The 24,666-nt window shown below is 38.1% G+C and overlaps 1 protein-coding gene across 1 annotated transcript; it reads left to right on the forward strand.

The window, feature by feature from the left end:
• The first annotated feature begins 450 nt into the window (after positions 1–450).
• Positions 451–21,616, forward strand: Ddx59 (DEAD-box helicase 59). Its single transcript, XM_047521452.1, is given in 10 exon segments — positions 451–606; positions 1,840–2,639; positions 4,077–4,244; positions 8,224–8,313; positions 15,350–15,486; positions 15,488–15,533; positions 15,535–15,600; positions 16,278–16,430; positions 16,911–17,039; positions 20,924–21,616. Coding segments are annotated over 9 exon segments (1,842 nt in total). The 5' UTR covers positions 451–606; positions 1,840–1,850; the 3' UTR covers positions 21,188–21,616.
• Positions 21,617–24,666: the final 3,050 nt, after the last annotated feature.

The following is a 24,666-nucleotide window of genomic DNA, read 5'->3' on the forward strand; positions in this document are numbered from 1 at the left end:
TGCTGAGGAGGAGTATGGTGGTGGTTGAAATATTACTCAGTATAACAAATGTTCCACATTAAGTGTACTCCGTTTAATTTTTCAAATTATTCTTGCCAGCTTAAAGCAGAACAGCGTTTTCCGGCCCGACAGGGCCTCGCCCCTCCCTTCCAGGCTCAAACTTCCCACTTTCGAAGTGTGCCAGGCCGGCGCACCACGCTCTTGCGTCTTTCCGCGCGGCTCCGACTTTCTCACCAGTCCCGGCCTACTCGATTACGTAAATTCTTCCAAAAGGATCCCCAAACCCGGCACTCCACGCAGAGCCTGCTCAGCCCCAAGCTAGCTCCTGACATTTACCGTCAGCGGGAGCCGGGGCGGGGCTAGAAAGAGCGCGGAGCTTCCGGCCCGCCCCCTCCCCGCCGAGCTCCGCCCCGTCCCCGCCGAGCTCCGCCCCTCTCCTCCACGCCGAAGGCGCTCGGCCCCTCCCAAAACCCGGAGAGGTGGATCGGGAGCTCCACATCGCCCGCGGGGGCCGCAATTCGGCCTGGTCCGCAGCAGGCCCGGCCTAGCGCCTGGAAGGGGGAGCTGGCCCGGAGAGGAAGCAGATGCGGCCTCCAGTGCCCGCGGGTGAGGAGCCGGGGCGTGAAGCCGCAGCAGCAGAATGGGTCCCCGGTGCGGCCTCCCTTTCCACCTTTGCAGAGCGGAGTCTCGGCCTCCGTCCGGAACCCCGCGCCCCGCCTGCCGCGTCTCCTAGCAGCGCCGTGACGTGCGCGCGCCTCCGGGTGCGCGGCCACCGGCGCGGGTGGGAGGCAACGCCTGTGGGGAGGGTCTGGGAACACGCCAGGGTGCGGGGGGCGTTGGCGAGAATTTGAGGCCGCGAGGCCGCCCGCCCTGCCGGAGCTGGTTCCATTTCGTCATTTGAAGACTTGGTGTTCCGCGCCATTCCCTGTTGACTTTGCGCTGTCCCACGCCCACTCCTTTACATTTCCGAGTTAGAATATTCATTCTGGACCCTCAGTTGCGTTTTATTCCCGCCCCGCCCGCGAAAATGGAATTTGGCAATTTATATCAGTTTTTTTGAGAAAAATATTAGTATATTTGATAGTCCCTAAATTAATTAAAAGTGCTCTTTCCCAATTACTGTAATTTTACCAACATAATTTTGCAAGCTCTTTTGGTAAAATTAGCTTCTGTTCTGGAGCCAGAATGCTTGACTTCCAACATTTTAAGTGTGAGCTTGGACAAATAAACTTTATCTCTAGGTGGTTGAGTTTATGTGTAAAATGTGTTTATATATAGATAGTTATATGCAGTTGATAGACATACTTTATCATGCTATGTAATATTTGTAATATGGTATTATATATATATATATATACACGCGCAACCTACTTCACTTGGTTGGGAAGATTAGGTGGAGCACTAAACACTGGCACAAAATAAGCAGTTTATAAGAATTACTTAAAACAACATTTTTCTCTATGGTTTATGGTTTCAATTTTAAAGATTCTAATTGTGAAGTATCCCTCCAGTTTTCTTTTGTGAAAATATAAAAGATGTATTTTCTTTAGAATTTCTACAATACCTGATTCAAACTGCAAGTGATCAGTAAACAGAAGTAAATTGTACAGCAGGGCTGGGTTGAGCAGTGTGCAGTGTTTCTGCTGCTCATGTGTGTAAAGAAAAGACTTTTTTTTTTAAACCAGAGGAAACTGATAAATGAAAGAAAAGCTTGGTGTAAAGTAGTGGCATGTTGTCTTCACTATTCCTTTGAGGTAAAACCTTGGGACATGTAACCATATGGTACTTTATATGTGAACTGAATTGATGGTGAAATATTTCTTATCATTTCCTCAACAGAATATTGAAGGATGTTTGTTCCAAGATCCCTAAAAATCAAGAGGAATTCTAATGATGACATCAAAAGTTGTGTTGCTAAGAAAATTAAGCCAGAAACTGAAGACCTTCATTTGGGGAAAGGCAGAGATGTACTGGTTGATGCTTTAGTTACAAAAGAAACCACCACACCAGACAGGCCCAGCAGTGAATCAGGCTCCCTTCCCAGTCCTGATCACTTGGCCAAGGTTGGCTCTGTAGGACCTGAGTTGGTTGCTGAAGAGCCTGTGAAGTCATTTTCTAAAACACAGCGCTGGGCAGAACCTGGGGAACCTGTCTGTGTTGTCTGTGGCCGTTATGGAGAGTATATCTGTGATAAGACAGATGAAGATGTGTGTAGTTTGGAGTGCAAAGCGAAACATCTTCTCCAGGTTAAGGAAAAGGATGAGAAATTAAAACTGAGCAGTCCCCAGAAAGTTGGTTCTGAGCCAGAGCCTCCTTCATTTGATGCTTTTTATGTCTACAAAGAACACCCCTTTATTTTGAATCTTCGGGAGGACCAGATTGAAAATCTAAAACAGCAGCTGGGAATTTCAGTTCAAGGGCAAGAAGTCACCAGGCCCATTATTGACTTTGAACATTGTGGTTTCCCTGAGGCCTTAAATCACAACTTGAAGAAATCCGGCTACGAAGTGCCAACCCCCATCCAAATGCAGATGATTCCAGTGGGTCTTTTGGGGAGAGACATTCTGGCCAGTGCAGATACTGGCTCAGGAAAAACAGCTGCTTTTCTTCTTCCTGTTATCATCCGAGCTTTATTTGAGGTAATTTATAGAGTTCGCATGTATCATTATTAAAAAGAAATGAGATATTTGCTATGTTTCATCCTTTAAATTTTTTTTTTATATTTCATCCTTAACTATATTAAAATTGCAAGTTGAAACTAGATATTACTTCAGCCACTGGAGCTCCTACTGTTTTTACTTCTGATGGTTCATATGCAAAACAATTTTAGAGAATTTTTCCATTTTATATTGCATCAAAGGTCTCTGCATTGCAAGTCTAAAATATACTTGCCTTATAAAACCTTTATTTTCAATAGCTTATCTATTAAAAAAATAAGCTTTTGATCTGGTGGAAAAAAATTCTTCTGATCACATGAGCTGGAGTTTATGTGTCAATTAGGCTTCCTTGGATTTTGTATTTTGAAGAAACTGCTTTCTATCAAAGTTGCAATCATATTGTAGAGTTTCAAAATATGCCCTTAATATGATCCGTAGTCCATCTTGATATAATACTACCTTATCTTGCTTGTTAGTTTACAGTGTATAAACCACTTTCATAGATATTTTGCTTAACAAACACTTTGAGTAATTATTCTGAATACAGTGAATATCCTTTTTCCAAAATGCTTGGGACCAAAAGTGATTAAAAGTTTTTCTGATTTTGAAACATTTGCATAGATTTTACAGGTTGACCATCCCTAATTCAAAAATCCAAAATAGAAAATGCCCCAAAATTTGAAACCTTTGACCATCATGTTGGTGCTTAAATGTTTTATATTTCAGAGCATTTTGGATTTAGGTTTTCAGATTGGGGATGCTTGACCTATACTGATGAGCTTGTGAGCTCTGAAGTATGACAGGGAAGGAAAGGAGTGAAAAATGTGGTCCAAAGAGAAGAAGGATAAAGGAGAAACATTTGGAAATCTAAAGAGTGGTAGAGAACAGGAGAAAATATAGTGAAAACAGTGAGGACAAAGTAGAGCTAGAAGGCAGAAAATGAGATGTGGACACACACATATAAAAATAAGTTCGTTTTTTTTTTTTTTTTTTCTGGACAAAGGAAGAATCTACAAGAAAACTGAGAGGACAAGATGAAAGGTAGAATGCCAAGCTTGAACCATATCTTCCTGGTGACTCTTGGGTTTTGTCTATAGAGAAGGCTGACTAAAGATTGCAGAATCCAGTTAACAAGGAACAATCCTGCAGTTTTCCCCACTTTGGTTACTGTGGACACCTCTTCCTGGCCCCAATTTTCATCTTTCATTGTGTATCTGTATTATATAAGGAATGGATTCAATGTATGATGGGTTTTGGAGGCAAAACCTGCATGCGGTGAGCAGAAGGCAGGAGGGCTTGTATCTCTTTGGGCTGATGGAAACAGAAGGGAAATGTTCCTGAAGTCACTGTGGTGATGTTTTTCTGTATCAGCAGGAATTAACTGCTAGCATTCCTGACTTGCTTTTCTTGTCTTTGCAGAGCAGAACTCCATCTGCACTTGTTCTTACACCAACAAGAGAGTTAGCCGTTCAGATAGAGAGACAAGCTAAAGAACTGATGAGTGGTCTGCCACGCATGAAGACTGTACTTCTTGTGGGGGGCTTGCCTTTACCCCCACAACTTTATCGTTTGCGGCAACATGTTAAGGTAAGCATCCATTTGATAGAATATCTTTGAAAAAGTTTTGTAAGGGATATAGGAACTAATATTTGACTTTTTCCCCTTTGAGGAGTAAGTGCGGTTTTATGTAGCTTTAAAATTCTTGCCTAAGTCTACATATTTTTTTAAAGTTCATTTTATAGAGGAGAGGAACAAAATTTATTGAGTGTCTGTTGTATGCCAAACGCTGCTGGATATTCTCACGTAAGTATCCCATTTAACCATCACCTTTGCTCTGGAGGTAGGTTGGCATATCCCGTGTTTTATGGTTGAGAAGATAAAAGATCCGTAGTCAATAAATTATAGTTGCCAAAATTGAAGGCTTAATTTACCTGACTTTGCTCCTTCCTTAGTTATACTATTATGTTATAATCTATATATTCTGAGATATGAAAGTATGTAAAAGCAATGTGGTCTAGTTGTAGCTTTGGAAACTTGATAGTAGTATGGCTGTAGATAGGTTACTTCACTTCCCTGAGCCTCACTTTTCTTGAGTTTGAATAGGAGGTGACGATACCTACCTTTAAAGTAAAAATCTTAATGAAAGGATTGGCACACATGCTGACCACAGTGGAAGGCTGGATCCTGGAGGCTCCCTGCTCTTCTGAGCATCAACTGTTTAATTTTGGAGGTAACAGGGTGCTCCTGGAGCCCAGGAGAGGAACTGACTTGCTGGGGAGATGGTGGGAGCACTGTTAGAGGAAGCATCAACATTTACTTACCCGTCGGCCTGAAGCTACTGCAGCATTCAGTGACTTCCATGGATGAATAATAGCCTTTCTTATATGAATGTTATGAAGATAAAATGAGGTGTATTTGATAAATTTAACACATGTAAAATATAGACATTACCGATTAATAATGGGATATTGGACAAGTGATTTTCAGCATGGAACTACAATATAAAAAACAGATAAAGGTGATGTTTTAGTAATATAAAGTTATAAGTTTAGCAATGTATTTTATAAAGTTAACAAAAATATTTTTGATGGACATCAATTTTGAAATTGAGTTAATAAAGTTTATTATAATTTCACATCAACCTCAGCATTAAATTTATTTTTCTTGCATAGACTAGAAAACATTATGATTCACATGGGTATGTAGATGCAAATTCTAATAGCTTTTAAGCAACAAATCTTGCATTCTTATTCTTAAATAATTGAATGCATTGGTAGTAATCTCCAACTTGCAGCATGTAATAGCTCATATGGTTGGGTACAGTGTTTCTTCACTGTATTTCACTTATTTTTAAGTCTCAAACTTAAAGAAAGTGACCAATACACTGTACAAAACTCATTTCCCCCAGGCTTCTTGGAAGTTAGTTGCTGATTTGATTCCCACATAACTTACAGTATGAGTCCTACAAAGACTTTATCCTGTATAACCAAAGTGCAATTGTAGAATCATGAAATTAACATTAATACATTAGAATACATTAGAAATTGGCATTGATAATCATCTATACCCTATACCCTATTCACATTTTTTAATTGTCCTATTTTTTAATAGCACAAAAATCCGGTTCAATATTACATTTAGTTGTCATGTCTCCTTCAATTTGGAACAGTTTCTTAGCCTTTTGTTTTGTCATGATCTTACCACTTCTAAGATTTACAGTCTGCTGATTTTGAAGAACATTCCTCAGTTGATGAGATTCTACATATTTTGATAGAAATATTGCAGAAGAGATGTTTTGCTTTTTTTAATTGCATCCTTTAGGTGGCAGATTTCAGTCTGTCTTTTTCTGGGTGATAGTATCGTTAAGTAATTGTAAAGTTTCCCCTATTTTCTGTGTTATTAGTAAATATTTTGGTAGGAGTACTTTGAGATATGTAATTTGTGGTTCACCAATCTTTTAGTTTGTTCATTTATTTTATTTATACCAGTATGGGCTCATCATTTCCTATTTTATTCAGAGGTTTATAATCTATTATTATCATTATTTGTTTGGTACTCCAGTTGTCTTTGATTTGACCAGTGGAAGTACCTTCAAGTTGTTTTCTGTGTTCTTTAATCATATCCCCATTGTTCTGTGCTTGCCTTATTCTTCTGTCCCAGCCTGGAATCACATCTCTTTCCAAGGACCCTGGTTCCTTTTGTTGGAGAGTTGTATTTAGAAACCAAGATCTGGGTTTTCCGTGTGCTCGTTTTGTTTGGGCTACTACTACTTTTAGTGGATACTACTCTTAGTGGATAGAGCTGAGGAATAAATATAAGTGTGTTTTTCTGTGTGTATTTATTGGCGACTATGAGTTCATGTTAATAGTTACAATCCTAATTCAGCCCAACAGGAATTCATTTCAGGTTTTTTTTTTGTTTCATATTTGTAACTCTGATGGGGGAAACCAGACACCCACTTTTCTTTATGTATTTATTGATTTGACCTGTCCTTCCCACCACTCCCACTGTCCCCTCCCACACAGTGGTGCCTCCTCCCTAGTCCCACTCCACTTCTCACCCCTTGGGCTCCAGTCCTCTTCTGCTCCTGCTGCCACTCCCACCTCTCACACCAGCCTGTGCACATTCACCAGTGCTCTCTAAGAAGGAGACACTGAACCATCTTTCAGTACCTAAGGCAAGCTAAAGACCTTTCCAGATAAACAAAACTGAGAGTTATTACCAATACACCATCTAAAGGAACTTTCAAACTGAGATATTCTACAAATAAATAAGATGATTATAGAAAGAAAGGTGTGGCATAGCTAATTACTGGCCAGAATAGCATGTAAGTACAGGGGAGAGGTAATTGGTGTTAAAGCATTTATCCTTGACTATTTAAGAAAAAGTAAAAGTTTTAATTAACTCCATACTTTATTAAATTATGTGTTTGTTAAAATTCAAGGGAAAGCACTGCGAAAATGAAAAAAGAATTTTTAACTTCAAACCAGCAGATATGGCAAGAAGGGAATAGGAGTAAATGCAACTCTAAGTAAATAAAATGATCTGAATATTTGTGATATTTCTGAGGTAGCTAAGCAGAATGTTATAGTTCTATGAACACTGATCCTTATAACCCTGAGATTTTATCATTCTCCATGAGTTTTACCATCCTGTTGTTATGTATTTGAAAAGTGGAATACAATTAAATTTATTAGATCATTTGTAATTCTACTTTATACCAGGCACTCTCATTTAATTGTCACAATAATTATTATCATTTCCATTTTCTGGATGAGAGAACAGATACACCATTATTAAATACTAGAGCAGGGTTGCTACTAAAGAGCCCCTACTTTTAGCCACGACTTCAACTAATATATTATAAAACTCTTAAGAGCCTTGAGCAAACATAGAAATCATTGTGTTCAGCCTTTTAACTTAAAAAGGAAATAACAGTGGCACATGCGTGTAACTGCAGCGGCTCAGAAGGCTGTGGCAGGAGGATTGCAAATTCAAAGCCAGCCTCAACAACTTAGCAAGGCCCTAGGTAACTGAGCAAGACCCTGTTTCAAAATAAAAAATATAAAGAATTGGGGGTATGGCTCAGTGGTTAAGCACTGCTGGGTTCAATCCTTGGTACAAAAAAAAAAGAAAAAACAAAAAGAGAAAGTAGTCCCAAAGAGGTTAAGGAGTTTGCTCTATTCACAGAGCCAAATAGCTGTCTTTTGAGTTGAGTTCACTCCTTCTATTCCCTTCTTTCCATCTTTGCTGGTTTGAAGTTATAAAGGCCCTTCTTGTCCTTGCCAGTCCTGGAGCCTCACCCTGTGCATTACCCACACCTCCCTTACCACCTGTAAGCCTCAGTGGCCTCCCAGTTTCAGAAATTAAATAGATGCTGTTTCTCTGCCTCAACCACTTACCTTGCTCACTCCCACTCATCCTTTGGGTTTGAGCTTAAGTTTCTGACAACAGATCCCTCCATTTATTGCATACCATACTTATCTCATTAGCATTATGTATGTTTGTTCCTTTATATGAGTGAATGTTATCTGATTCTTAAATTTGCTTTTTCTCTTTTATTCAGGTTATCATAGCAACCCCTGGGCGACTTCTGGATATAATAAAACAGAATTCTGTAGCACTTTGTGGAATAAAAATTGTAGTAGTAGATGAAGTAAGTAAGTAGTGGTGTTTAAAAAGTATTAGTCACATAATTTTGTATAATTCATAAACTGTTATAAATTCATAAAGTACGTTATAGTTATATAATTTCATTATATATGTAGGGCATTCTCCCGGAGAAAAAATTCCACGACTTTTAAAAAATTGCAGTGGTGTTGCGTGAGCTGTTTCCTGTGTAGAGTTGAAGCTAAAATTAAACCAGAACTGTCTTTTCCTAATTGACAGAAAATATAAATTCAACTGGTACTATCTTCTTAGTGATAAGTTTTTTAAACATTTGATGCTTTGTATCATTTGTCTGCAAAAATGGAGGAATCAGTGATGTATAATTATTACCAGGAATTGTAGAGGTAAGTAAATAATGCTTAGTTGGATGGCCTTTTTTCTTTCTTTTTTTCCGTGTGGTCATAGGCACTTATGGTTATGATTTTCATTGTTAATATACCAAATAGGCATTTTATACTTTTGATTTCTAAAGAAGGTGAAGTAAGTGCATTATTATATTATTATAATTATTATGTCATATTCCACCATACATATAAGCATGAGAATATGGAGCCATGTACCATCCCACATTGGGTATATTTCATTCCTGCTTGCAGGGCACATGTACCTTCACATAGGTCCCATCAGCAGTGATAGAGCAGTTTTGGTGTTACCCAGCAGTGATAGAAATGTGGAATGCCAGATGTTGACCAGTGATACCATCCCGGTGTGCCCTGTGGGCCCCAGTAAGTAACAGTGGGGTGTTAGAGGATGTTGAAAGAAAATGTAGCCAAGACTCTCAAGACCAATGTTTAGACATTTGCACCACCTCCTATGAAATCTTGGGAAGTTAATTAATCTTCTAGAGTAGTGGCAGGAATAAGGAATGGTTGCGGAGATGTCTCATAGACTGAAGAATCATAAATAAGTGTAAAATTATATTATTCAGTTCTTTAAAATATACGCTAAGTCAGTGTTTTCCTGGCATGGTCTGTTTATGGAACTGATTTATTGCATCCAATTAACATCAGATTTAAACTGCCCATATGACTAAGCTTCTCTTTGTTGATAAGCTCATGTTCCTAAGTTCTCCCCACCTTTAAAGGCTGAGAAGTGATCCTTCTATGAAATTGAGCTCAGTTCCCATTCATTCTCACTTCTCTTCATAGCATTTTCATTTTTTTCAGTTGATAAGATTTCATACATCAATGCAAAAGAAGTACCTCTTCAGCAAACATGCACTGTGGGCCTGTCACATGCATCCCCTGTCCCAGCTCCTCAACATCTAAGGAAAATGATCCCTCAGGGTCTGGAGGGGAAATGAGCTGATTCAGCTGAAGCTGAAATCAACACAGAAGTACTGTTTAGGTGCAGAGTAACTAACTCTAGATAAGTTTGATTGGAGTTACAGAGAAGTTTTGAATACCTGCTGAAATCTTATCAGAGAGCTAAAGGCAAGAACATTATCCTATCTGCTGAGATAATAAAAGTACTCAAATGGATGATGTAGGCCAGGGTTTGGCAAATGCTTTCTGCAAAGAACCAGAAAGTAAATATTGTAGGCTTTGGGGGCCATTATGATCTCTGTTGCAGCTAGTCTATACAACCATAGACAGTACCACAGTGATTGGGTATGACTTCGTAAATGCAAAACTGTGTGTGTGTGTACTGGGAATCCAGGCCCCTGCAAAACTGTATTTACAAAAACTGGTAAAAGTTTGACTTTATCCTGAGAGCCATTATTTGCCAAGCACTGATAAAAGCTGTTAGTATAATAATAGGACTGTATGTGATTTGTTCATTGTCCAAGACAAATAAGATCAGAAGGAGAAATGTGAGTAAATGTATTGGTGCTGTAAAATGTGGTTTCTCAGAGATAATGGTACTTAGCCTGGGCCTCAAAATGGGGTACAAGACTTAGAAAATAGAGGATGTATCAGATATTCCAAGTGAAGAGACTAGCATAGGCAGTACTAGAAAGTCCATGTACCTGTGTGGAGGAGACAGAAAAGAAACCAACCAGCTTGAGCATTCTTCCTGAGAAATAATAGGAAGTAAAGTTGGGTAGTTAGGGTGGGGTCAAATTATAGAGGGCCCTGAAAAGGAGTCAGAGGAATTTGGATTTGATGTGGGAGACAGTGAGGCTTTCTAAATTATTGAGTTTGGGCATAACATGTTAGAAGTGGTGTTTTAGGAAGGTTATTCTGCTTCTCAGTACAAGAGAAATTAAAGAAGAAAGAATCTGAGACAGAGAAGCCAGCAATCCAGACAAGGGGTGAAGGGGTCAGGGACAGGGTGGAGGCAGTAGGACTCAAGGGTTAAATGAGAGTCACTGTAATTGTTTGAGTCTCCTGATGACTTAATATGAGAGAGAAAGAAGGCGGCAGTGAAAGAGGTGACTCCATAAATTACAATTGTGCCTTTCATTTTGGAAATGGATAAGTGGGTAACCGCTGGGTTTTGGTGGTACTATTTAAGTTTGGCTTGAGAATATTGAATTTTGTGTGTATGATGGACTAAGGGGAAACCATCTGTAGTTGTAAGAAATGTGCACTGGAATCCATTTGACCTAATGGTTTCTCTAAGGGAGGGAGGTTGGAGAGAGATGAGCAGAGAACTATGGACTAGGGGTAGGGACCTGGTTTCGGGGTTTCGAAGATGAGGCAGTAAACAGAGTAATCTGAGAGACGAGAGAGAAACTGAATGAAGGAGAGAAGCCACTGTTTCAAGAGGACACAGGAATGACTGGATGAAAACCAACATAATTCCTTTGGAATTTAAAAACTCTGCTTTGTCACCTTTCTGTGTCTCCAGTGAGACCTTTCCTTTGGACTAGAATTTCTCCTGCCACATCTGCCTTCTCTAAGTGTCTGTGGCTCTGAAACCACCCTTCACTCCCCCAGGCAGACTTTGGGCTTTCTTTCCCCTCTGCTCTGTTGAACTGTATACAGAACTTACTATTTTTCTTACATTGTGTTCTCAGCTGTATCCCAGTAATTAAGCATGGTGTTTACCCACATTTCCCTAATGATAGGAATCACCTGGCATGCTTAGTGAATGTAATACAAGATCAGACTCCACTTGGATATTCTGATTCATTAGTTCTGCGTTGGAGCTCAGGAATCTTTAAAATAAAACTCATTCCTGTTGATTTTTACCTTCAGAGAGGTTTAGGACACACTTGACTAGTAAGTTACCTAACTAGTATTTAGGTGCTTGTTTAGTCTTAAAATTAATGAATGCTCATTTATTTATGAAATGCATTTTTAGGGCTTTTGATGTGCTGTACATTACTGTTGGTGTTGAGTCTACAGTGGAAAGTCCTCCAGATGAGTTTTCTGCCTCCTGGAGCTGTGACAGTTGTACCCAAAGTAATGTGACAGAGGCAACTGGTGGGCTACCTTAGACTGGTAGATCAGTGCACCCTGGGGAGGTGACATTTATGCTGAGATCTGAATGAAAAGGAACCAGCCACGTGAAGGTCTGCATGGAGGGAAGACAGGACAGCCATTGCACAGGCGCTGACATGAAACTGGTGTGGGTTATTTGGGGACAGAAGAAGGCTGGTGCAGCGGGGCCTCAAGGAGAGTGAGGGAGAGAGGTGGGAGATGAAGTGAGCGAAGTTCACGGGACGAGCTTGAAGGACTTGAAGGCTGTGGTGAGAGGTTGGATTTTACTCTTAAGTGTGATGGGAAACTACTGGCAGATTTAAGCAGAGCAGTGATAAGATCTGATTTATATTCTAGAAGAATCCCTCTGGCTGCTTGAGGAAAGTGGGTCATGGAGGGGAGGTGACAGGAATAGGAGCAGCACCTCCAGTGTGAGCTGCAAAGAAGTGACCCACTGAGGTACGTCAGTGTGTCAGCAGCATTATTACTGAGCAGGTGGCTAATGAAGAAGAGGAGAGGTAGGGACTTCTGATGATGTCATTTCATGGGGTGTGTACTGGGATAGGAGGAAATATAAAATTCTGTTAAGAATATGTTAAAATTGAGGGCCTGTAGATCCAAGTGGATGTTAAGTTGGCAATTGGTTGCTTAGAAGCAGCTGTGAGCAGAGGTAAGATGTGGGGACTCTGATGTGTATATGGTATTCAGAGCCACGGAACATGTTGGTGTTATGTAGGGAGAGAATACAGATGAGGAAGAGGAGGAGACCCATGACAAAGCCCATGGGACTTTCTAGAGTACAGAGGTGGTCCAACATCCAGAGACTGAGCAGAGGAGAGTCTGAAAAAAGAGTAGCGGCTAGGGAGGAGAAAAATCATGAGGGAACAAAATAAGTGTTTGAAGGAGGTGGTGGTAATTATGTTATGAGGTGTAATTTAAATGTGTATTTCAAGTGTATGGATTTTGTCAGTTTTGGTGGACTCATCTGTTTGCCTGTTAGACATAAGTTCTCTGGAACTTATGGTCTCTTTGTGTGCCTTCACCACCTGACACCCAGCATTTCAGCTTCATATTTACAACACAGGTTCTAGAGCCAGATTGCCGCTGTCCCATGTCCCAGCCCCACCCCTTAATAACTTATTATTATTCTGTGTATGATATACCTCAGTTTCTTCATCTGTAAAATGGGGATTATAACAATGCTTACCTCACAGAATTATCATGACAATATGTGTGGCACTTGGAGACCTGACTGGCACAGAGTAAATGCTCAGTTAATGTGAATTCTGAACTACAGTTAGCTAGCTACTCAGTAATGGTTTGGTGATAAAATGTTTAGCCCTGGGACCCTTAATAGACATGGAAATCACATTCTCACACAGTAAGGAAGTCATGAGTAATGAAGAAATGTAAGCAACCTCAAAACAAACATTTTTCAGAAAAATTGGGCAGTTTTTCTACAATTAGGGGATACTTGTGTTACTCTTTTTCTTATCTCTTATTGTTTACCTCTTACTGTCGCATTTTCCGAGTATCTTTGTTTTGATTTTAAGTGGTTCTAATGTTTGAAACACTTTATATTTATGTAGTACTTTTGTTTTGAAGAATTTTTTAGAAGTATGTTTTTTACATTTTAACCTGATAACATCCCTGTAAAGTAGGAAATGGATTTATAAGTAGAAAACTAAGGTATATAAATAGCAAGGTTTTCCCAGGGTCTGATTCATACTTTCTCAAAGTAGTGCAATTTAGATGTGGACTCAGTACATGAATATTGTATTTGTATAATTATCCTTGCTACATGTGGTCTTCTATTCTGGTATTTTCTATTCTGTTTTTTGATGGTTTTAAAAAATGCTGTTCATGCCCATTCTGCATTTTGAATGACAACTATATTTTATGCATGTTAAAGATGAATTGGCAAACGAATGGGGTCAGACCCATAGTCCTAGCACCCTAGAATAACCATAGTTAGTGTGTTTCTTTTCAAATATTTTCTCCTGTGTATAGTTTGTAAGAGGCCTTGAGAGTTCAGACTTTAATCTGTACACATTGGGAACCCTCCAAGAATTTTAAGCAGGAATGTACTATAATCACACTGTTGTTGTGGATGAGAAGAATAGCTGGGCAGCCAGAAGCCTGGTTCACACCAGGCAGGGAAGGTTTGAACCAGAGTGGGGTGCGGGAGTGGGAGGAGGCATTTCTAGACACACCTCAGAGATTGAAAGTTAGGGAGCTGGTAATGTCTGCATTGTGAATTTAGTTCTTTTTGCTTTGTTGTGTCTACCAAGTTTTCTACAGTAAGCATGTTCTATTATTTAAAAAAGCTAAAATTGTGTCTTAAAGAGAGACAAAGATTCTCTTTGAATTGGGCTGTTGGGGAGTGATTTCTGCCTGAATGAGAGTCGCTCCAGTGAGGCGAGGGGGTGAGGGCTAGTAGATGGGACAGGGAGTGGGAGTGAGAAAGCAGAGGAACAGAGCCGGGGGTCCAGACAGCTTTCAGAGCTGGCAGAAGACAGGCCGAAGTTGTCTAGTTGTGCAGGCCTAGGCTGCTTCTCCTAGCCAGGAGAAGCAAGGCCTCCCTGAGGTGAGTGGCACTGGGGGATTATGGAGGGATGTTTACAGAATGTACTCCGTGTGCTCACATGTATGTGTTCTCAGTGTCCCATGATAAACAACAGGAATTTCTTTCTCACAGTTCTGGAGACTGGAAAGTCCAGGATCAAGGTACCAGCAGATTCCATGTCTGATAGGAATCTCTGCTTCAAAGATGGTGCCTTCTTGCTAGGTCCTCACACAGCAGAGGGGAGAGCAACTCCCTTCAACCTCTTGCAGGGGAAGTAACCCCATTCATGAGGGTGGAACCCTCCTGACTTAATTATCTCCTCAAGGCCCCACCTCATAATACTATCAAACTGGGGGTAAAATTTGAATAGGGATTTGGGAGGATACCAACATTCAGACCATACAGCACCAACATTAAAATTTTTTATTTAAAATAATATTTTGTTACAAATATACTGTATACTCATGGTAAAAAAGAAATTAAAATGTTGCAAAAGCAATTAAAAGTGCAATTGCTTCCCCATCAGCCCTCTAGGGTTCCTCCCCCTTAACAGTTAACAATGAAATTTCTTGGGTGTATACACATAAAATATTTCGTAACAAGATTGCATTGTATTGGCCATAGTGTTCTGTACTTTGCTTTTTCTCCCCTAGGAATCATTCCTTATCTAATAAAGGGCTTTCTGATCATTTTTCATAACATCATAATGTTATGTTACATTGATTTACCATAATTTACCCAGTCCCCTATTGATGGATACTTATGTGTATACTTTTTGCAATTATTAAAAATGATATAATAGCAATCTTTATATATCATTGTAAATATTTAGTTGTGCAGTTTATAATTGTATGTAAAAAATTCCCTTTTGAGGACTAGGGATTTAGTTTAGCAGTAGAGTACTTGCCTAGGGTTCAATCCCCAACATCACAAGTAAAAAGATTCCCTGTTGATCTTTTGTCTTTGAACATTGTGATGTATTCTCCTGTGTGTTATTACTTTTTATGTTTTTAGTCATATCAGTCTCAATTTGGGTGACTCTGTGTTTAATGTTGAGCAAGACTGACTTTAAAATGCTTTTATTTTAGGCTGATACCATGTTAAAGATGGGCTTTCAACAGCAAGTGCTTGACATTTTGGAAAACATTCCAAATGATTGTCAGACCATTTTGGTTTCAGCCACAATTCCAGCTAGCATAGAACAACTGGCAAGCCAGCTTCTGCATATCCTGGAGAGTGGTCGCGGGAGAGAAGAACCTGCCCTGTGCCAACCGTGCGCCAGATTATCCTGTGGGTGGAAGACCCAGCCAAAAAGAAAAAACTATTTGAAATCTTAAATGTGAGTAATGAAGCAGTCAGCCATGTTTTGTAGATTGTGTTTGCATTTTTTCACAGTTCTTAAAGAGAATGATATTTAGATTCAGCTTTTTGGGGAATTTGATAGATGTTTGATAACAAATTGCTTTACCTGTCAGAATTCTATGAGGATCAAATACATTTTTATTTGTGAAAACATGCTATGTTGGTGCTTGGGTGGGTTTGTCTTACCCTTATTATAGAAAGATGTTTAAACATCAGATTATTCTCAAGAATTTTTTTTCTGAAAGATTTTAGTACTTCTTGGCTCTTCTGTCCTTGAAAATTTTTAACTGTTATTGATTTAAACAGAAATTTGTGAAGTGGATGATATGCACAAGCATAATTACTTACTCATACAGCAGTGAGCTAAATATGGCTTGTATTGGCTCATGAGCAGTATTTAGAACTATACTGATTGCACTTAAGATTTTTTTAAATACATTTACAATATTAATGATTGAAAAATGTGAGGGATTGTAAACTGGCTTCTGTTTATGCCTATTTTAAAGAAAATATTCATTTTAACATAACATACTCTTTTTCTCCTTAACAGTATTTTTAAACTTTTCAATAATTAACTTGTACTAATGCTTTCAGAAAAACCTACCATTGTAAATTATGTTAAGTGAATAATTTTAAATGTTTTTGATTTTTCAGGATAAGAAACTCTTCAAGCCTCCAGTGCTGGTATTTGTGGACTGCAGACTAGGAGCAGATCTCTTGAGTGAGGCAGTTCAGAAAATCACAGGTCTGAAAAGCACATCTATACACTCAGAGAAGTCACAAATGGAAAGGAAAAACATATTGAAGGTTTGACACTAAATACTGGATCTTCTCTTTCCTGTAAATCTGTGTGCCTCACTTTGAAGAGACAACATGTTACCAGCTAGTTTTTAAAGCAGACTCTTTTTTTAATGACTGTGAGAACATCAGGCAAGCAGTGATCATGAAGTTAATTATTCCTCTTGCCCAGCCTTCTGTGTTTTGGGAACAGTAAGCCTGTTCTCTAGGAATTATACTAAATGGATTACTAATTCAGAATTCACCATTTCTGAAATCAGGTCACTTTGACCTGGAGCAGAGCAGGAGTTTACTTCTGAAAAAGATTTGCCTGAGTAAATTAATAGAATCAGTTCCATAGTATAGGTTTCAGGTATAAGAAGACTTACTTATTGAAAAGACATTGCAAAAAAATATTGAAGTAAGATTTGAAAAAAAAAAGATATGAGAATTGCATGAAACCACACAAAATGGATTCTGAATAATAAATTTTGTTGCTGTTTTGGAAAGGGATTACTTGAAGGAGACTATGAAGTCGTGGTAAGCACGGGGGTCCTGGGACGAGGCCTCGACTTGATCAGTGTCAAACTGGTGGTGAATTTTGACATGCCTTCAAGTATGGATGAGTACGTACATCAGGTAGGGAGGTTCTGTCTGTTATCACCATTTTCTTAATGACCTTTATTGGGTGGGCATTGTCAGTGTGGCATTAAGTTAAAAAAAAGGCAAGACAGAAAACTATGTATGTCCGCTCCTAAAACATACATGATTATAAGCCAAATTTTGGTTTTATTAGCTGTATGTATGCTTAAATGAATTTTTTTAAAATCTCAAGGTAGGTAACATAAAATGTTTAAAAAATTTAGACACTTAATTTTTAGTTTTTGTTTTTCTTTTCTTCATTGAGCATATTAGTGACTTTTATAATCAGAAAACTCTTTAAAAGATTGTTTTAAGTTGATATATTTGTCTAAAATAAAATTGATCCTTTAAAGTATTATTTTTTTTTTTTTAGGAATCTTGATTTCATCTCTTCTTTGTATCCTTACTGGTTCTAGTCTTTCACCTTTTAAAGTTTCATTCCTTTCCTCTGCTGCCAAAGGTAACAGTAGCTTCTCTTGCCAGCAGAAATAGAGCCTTTTCTTAGCGCCACGTTATCTCACTGACTGCTTACCTGTCTTCCTTCTCGGGCATCACTTACAAATCTACCAAGTGAAGCCTTTCTCATATGTTTGTAGAATCACCTCTGAGTGCCACGTTTGCTTGAATCACCCACTGAAACTCTTTTAGTGCCTGTAATACATTATTCCTTTTATTTTTTACTTAGACTTAATAATACAGAAGTTCTTCTCTTTCATTTATTTATTTTTTGGTATCACCTCACTTACCTACACATCAGGGAATTGAATTAATATCCTATAGGAGTTGATTGTTCAAATAACTGAAGTTTATTTTCTTTCAAAAAATAGACTTTCACCAGGCATGGTGTGCACACCTGTAACGCTAGCTGCTAGGGAGACTGTGAAAGGAGGATTGCAAGTTTGAGGCCAGCCTCAGCAATTTAGCAAAGCCTTAAGCAATTTAGTGAGACCCTGTCTCAACATAAAAAAATAAAAAGTGCTGGGAATGTAGGTCAGTGGTAAAGCACCCCTGGGTTAAATCCTCAGTTCCAAAAAAAGAAAGAAAAAAAGACTTTCACACACAGGTATATACATATATACATTTATATACACATGTATTTATACACACACATGTATCTACTCACATGTGTACACACACAGGAACATGTGTATACCACACATACATAAATGTGTAACCACATCATACCAACTGTTCTGTGCCTTGTTTTCTTTACTAAATATATCTTAGACATCTTTCCTTATCGGCACACAAAATAGGTATAAATGTTAATGTATATTGAGTGCTTTCTGTATGAGCAGATGCTATTTTCTCTTTAAATGTTCTTATTTAATCTGGCTTGTTCTGTTTTGATAGTTGCAAGGTAATATATTGTGTGAACATATTATTTATTTTAAAAATCTTTTATAGATGAACACATGTTTCAAGCATTTTATTAAATAATGCTGTTGTAAACATCCATGTTCTTATCTCTTTGCACCTCCTATATGTTACTGTAAGGTAAATTCTTGCTGGGCATAGTGGTATGCAAAAGGCTGAGGCCAGAGGATCACTTGAGCTCAGGAATTTGAGGCTAGCCTAAGCAACACAGCAAGACCTGTGTCTAAAAAGGAAGATAAATTCCTAGTAGGACTGTGAAGTTAAAGAATATGTGTATTGGTCCTGGGGTGTAGCTCAGTGGTAGAGTGCTTGCCTAGCATTCAGTAGGCCCTTCTTTCCATCCCCAGTACCACAAAAACTAAACCAAACCAAAGAATATGTGCATTTAAAATTATAATAGTTTCCATGTGTCTTCTTTTTAATATTAGGGATGGAGAGCTTCTGGAAGGAATAAATCAGTATTTGTTAACAGGGGCTGTCTTTTAGGGTTTAGAGACTTTTGCAGCTTTATTTTTTAACAACTTTAGATTTCAGTGTAAATTATCTCACTAGATACAATTCACAGTGCAATATAGTTCACCCACTTAAAGTGAATTCAGACAACTAAATGGTTTCAATATATTCATAGAGTTATGCCACCATCACTTTGGTCAATTTTAGAAAATTTTCATCATCCCCAAAAGACACCATTACCATGTCAGTCATTCCCCATTCTACCTCTCACATACACACACCCTCATCACTAGATAATCACTCCTCACTTTATTTTCTGTCTATAGGTTTGCCCCCCTGGGCATTCGTATAAATGGAATCATACAGTTATGGTCCTCCATTACTTGCTTCTTTCATTTAGCATAAGGTTTTCAGTGTTCACCATGTTGTAGTATACATTAGTATATCATTATTTTATTACCAAATAATAGTCTAGTGTATGGGTATAACACGTTTGTTTATCCATTCATTAGTTGCCAGATATTTAGCCAAAATTTTCCAGTTTTTGGCTACTCTGAATGTTTTTGTACAAGTTTTTGTGTCCACATGTTTTCATTTCTATTGGACTAGTACCCTACGAATGGAATTGCTGGGTTATTTGGTAACTCTGTGTGTTTAACATTTTGAGAACCTTCCAGGCTGTTTTCCAAAGTGATTTCATTCACTTGAGTATGGTGACACATGCCCGTAATCCCAGCAATTCAGGAGACTGAGGCAGGAGGATGGCAAGTTGAGACCAGCCTCAGCAACTTAGTGAGACCCTGTCTCAAAATAAAATTTAAAAAGGCCTGGGGATATAGGTCAGTAGTAGAGCACCCCTGGGTTCAATCTTTAGTGCCACCAAAAAAGAAAAAAGTGGCTTTCCTATTTTACATCTCCAGCAGTATATGGAAGTTCCAGTTTCTCTACATCCTTGGCAGCATTCGTTATTGTCTTTTTATTACAGTCATACTTATAGCGATACAATGGTATTTCCTTGTGGTTTTGATTTGCATTTCCTTAATGGCTAATGGTACTGAATGAACATCATTTCATGTTCTTGTTGGCTGTGTGTTTATATTCTTTGGAAAATGTCTGTTCAACTCTTTTGCCCATTTTTAAAATTGTTGCTTTATTATTAAGTTATAAAAAGTTATACTCTAGAAGACTTATAAGAGACATGATTTGTAAATAGTTTCTCCTGTGGGTTGCAACTATTTTTATATTAGCTTTTTATTTTTATGAACCAATTTGGTAATATAATTAAGCAAATCAGGTAAAATTTAAAGCTAATCCTGTATCAGTATTCACTTCTTTCACTGCCCCCAATCCCATTCACTAGAGGCTACCCCTTTTAACTCTTTAGAGGCCTCTTCTTTTACAGTATTAAAAATGCCTTATATATTGATAGATAGGAACCACCTATTGATTTGGGCATTTTTGAATATAGACTTTTAAGGTTTACATTTCAGTTTAGGAGCAGAAATTACCACGATCGTGTTTCCCTCTCTTCTGAAGAGCTTTTTCATTTTTATTTTGAGACAAGTAGATTTGGGGCTTACTGTGAATTTTCATCACAAATATATGTCCATTTAATTCTGCGAAAGTGATAAATAACTATGAAGTAATGAATCCACTTAAATCTAACATATCAAGGCACTTAATGCGCAAAAGCAAGTAGTCCTCTTTTTGTCGATGCGACTTCCAAAATATTTTACCTTATCCCACCCACAGTGAGAAATATTTTTGTCATTACCTTCTTCCCACCACTGCTACCACACACACACTGGTGTAACTGAAACACGATTTTCACAAACAATACTTATTTGTAATTTATGTGTTTATTCCTGGTTTTTACTTGGGATATTTTGTTAAAAATAGGCTGGTGGCAAAGGCACACAGTTCAAAAACTGCTATCTGAATGAATGTTAATCTTAGCAAAGCATCTTTAAATAATCTTCATTTTTCTTTCAAGAGACATTAAAGATGTTATATGAGCATTTTGAAAATGTCTTTTTTGCATTTTATTTCAGGTTGGAAGAGTGGGGAGATTAGGTCAAAATGGAACAGCAATTACTTTCATCAATAACAATTCGAAAAGACTCTTCTGGGATATTGCAAAAAGAGTAAAGCCCACAGGATCCATTCTTCCTCCGCAGTTATTAAATTCCCCCTACCTTCACGACCAGAAGAGAAAGGAACAGCAGAAAGATAAACAGATACAAAATGATGTGGTTACAGGAGCTAATCTCATGGATATTATTAGAAAACATGATAAAAGTAATTCTCAAAAATGATTTGTTATGCCAACTTGAATAAGTTTTTATTACATATTTTCAACAGAATTTCTATAAATTATTGCTACAGTTTGAGTAAATGAGAATGTTCATGAAACAGAATTTTTAAGATAGGATTTTTTTAATTTAATAAAATACATACAGCAATATTGTATTTATTTCCCTTTTTAATTCTCAAACTAAAAACAAAGTCAGAATATGAGTTGTTAAATAATTTTCTCAAATTTTCTCATCTGGACAAAGGGTTTTTGTTTGTTTTTAATTGTTCTCAGAACTACTGTCAGAACTGGAAATTCAGCAAGGAGTGTCAGTCATTGGAAAAAATAGAACTACTCTTAAAAGAGATATGAAATATGCATTTTTATTCTCAGTTGTTTTCCTTTCAACCTGGCTAATAATTTTCTAATAAATTTAATAATTTGGGCTATTTATCAAAGTCATGACAAATAATATTAATGTTGCTTTGTAGTTTTATGATTATTTCACTTTGCTAACTCAGTTTTAAATATTGGAATAGGTTTTTGATTTTAGCGCATCTAAACATATTTCTTTAAAGTCTGATAGCATAAATTAGTTGAGAAATTTAGGTGGTCAGTATGTTATACAAATATTGACATTTAAACAAGCTTTATAAGGTCAGCGTCTTCCCTGAAGGGCCACAAGAGTGATTTTTCTAACAAAAGCCCTGTGTTGGTAGTTTGTTAGTGTTGTCTTTACCAAAGGAGTAAGGGTGGGGGTGTCAGAGGTTCTGCAAAAGATACAATCCCTCAGCCTCCAGATATCTTTCTGTATGTCTGCTATCAGGTGGTGAGTATGTTTGATTTCAAGGGAACGAAGATGAGCAACCGTAAGGTCCCAGGGTGCTGTAGCAACGGTGCCTTGGAAGACTGAACCCATTAGCATTAGCATGGTACCTAATACATACTAAGTGTCTTTAGAATGTTGATAATAATTACTAGAGAACAGGGCAATTTTTTAATAGGTTCAGACTTATTTATAATTAAAAGTGGGATAACTAGAAAAATAAGATGACCTTGTGAGTCACCATTTACAGGAAACATATTTAAACAAAAATAAGTAATATTAGACTATATTGTAAATTAAGTTGGTCAGCTTAATTTTCTGGCAGTCTGGCTTCTCCCACCGCTGCACTCACTGTCCTCAGAGCCGTTACAGGATACCCTCCCATAACCCCATTTTCTGTCGCCCTCATTGTAGATTTCTTTATTGACTGGGCCTGGCTGACCTTCCTTCTGCAACTTTCACTTCCCAAGGCAGCTGGCAGATGAGGGAGTGGTGGGGGAAAGAGCCCCTAGCTCAGCTTCGCTGTGAGAATTAAGTGAAATTGCTTATGTAAAATTCCTTTTATTGGGTGCCCTGGTGGGGGAGGGTCGGGTAGTGCCATCAGCTTTGGTCACCATCACTGTTGCCAGGAGGAGTGATTTATGACCTGGTTCTTTTCTTAAGCTCCCAATTTGACTTCATTCTTTATCTTATGTGAGTGTTTTTTCCTTCATAGAGGCATATAACATACCTTTTACTGCCCTTACCACAATCGACACAAAATTTACTCCACTAACATAGATATGGTACAGAGGTGACAAGTCATCCAAGGTGACTTTCCCAGCAGCCCACAGTAAACTGACTCTGGACAGACAGTACTCTTTTGTTGTCTCCAAGGCATACTTAGAATGATCCCAGAGGTGCTAGGTCCTTAGTGTGAAAAAACCAACTAATGATAAGTAAACACAGTTCTCTTGCTTGGCTGTCAGAGTCAGGACTTATTTTATAGTTATGTATTATAATATATGACATGTATGGTGTTACTGGACTCAGTAATATAAGACATAAGACAAGTGTTTACTTTTATAATAGGTTTACAAATAGTAATTCTTTAGTTTTAACTTTATGAAAAATTTATATTTCATCTTTATTTTTCTCATTTAATCTCAGATGAATACTTGGCAAAGGTGTTTGCAAATAAGTGGTTTCCTGTTATATAGCTCCATTTTTTTTAATTAGGGAAAATTAATGATTAATCTTTAGCTTTGCTTACCTGAAGAATGAGAAATTTTGCACTAAAGTTCTCTGAAGTCATCCCAAATCTATGTTTTCTGTGCTTCATGCTTTTAAATCTCTATCTTCATGTATGGACTTTGCTTCAAAATAATATGGGGGGGTGCTGGGTATATAGCTCAGTTGGTAGAGTGCTTTGCCTAGAATGCATAAGGCCCTGGGGTCAATCCCCAGCACCACCAAAAAAAAAAAAAAAAAAAAGAAAGAAAGAAAGAAAGAAAGAATATGGAGCAGGGGTAGTGGTATGCATGAAACAAGATTGGCCAAGAATTGGTTATTATTGATGCCTGGGACTAGAAGTGTTTTGGATTTCAGATTTTTTTTTGGCTTTTGTAATATTTTCTTATACATAATGAGCAATCTTGGGGAGGCAACCTAAGTCTAAGATTCATTTATGTTCCATACACACACTTACTTATAACCTGAAGGTAACATTATACAGCACTTTGAGTGTGCCGGCATTTTGAATGACTCATCCCTTGAGGTCAGGTGTAGAATTTTCTACTTGTGGTATCATGTTAATGCTCAAAAAGTTTCAGATTTTGGAGTATTTCAAAATTTGGATTTTCAGAATAAAGATGCTCAATTTGTATATATAATCTTCATTCCCATTCTTTCACTTGTGCCCTGAGTATCTTCAATTTACCACTGGACATTTTGGCTCAAATATGGTATGTGTAAAACCACATTTGTCATCTTCCTCACAGAACATCTAATTCTTCCTTTTTTACTTCCCTGTTGCCCGTGGAGCTACCACGCAGTTGGTCATACTGAAAACCACGGTCATCGTTGACTCACTTTTCTACCTAATGTCAGTATCTGCTTAGTCACCAAGTTCTATATTATTCTTTGAAAATGGCCACCACTTCCTGCTGCCACTCTGTTACCCTGGGTCCAAATTATACTAGCAGTCTCTCAATTGGCCTTTCTAATTCTGGACTCCCGTCACTCAATGTCCTCCCAATCCATAGCAGGAGAATATTTTTAGTGTATAATTTCATTACCCTGATGATTTCTTGCTTAGAAATTTTAAACAGCTCCCTGTTGACAAGATCATCAAATCTGAGTTCTGGCTAGGGGCCGGATCCCTCCTTCACTGAGTGAAGCTTTCTGCACACCACTCCCCGGCTCAAACCATCTGCTGTGGCTTATCACATACTAGAACAGTTCGGAACACCACCATTGTGGGATCAGACAGTTCATCCCAACTTCCATGAACACATTCATAACACAAATAATTAACTGCTGGCAACCAAGAGCCAGTGTATCACTGATGAACTCTCAACGCAACTGAAGGAAAACAAGATTCTGCTGATAGACGGCCAGTTTAGTTAGGGAATATTTTTTATACTTTCTTTCCTATTTTGGATCCTAGTGATACTTGCTTGGAATTACAAGGGATC

Source organism: Sciurus carolinensis, chromosome 12 (genome assembly GCF_902686445.1).
Source record: "Sciurus carolinensis chromosome 12, mSciCar1.2, whole genome shotgun sequence".
NCBI lineage: Eukaryota > Metazoa > Chordata > Mammalia > Rodentia > Sciuridae > Sciurus > Sciurus carolinensis.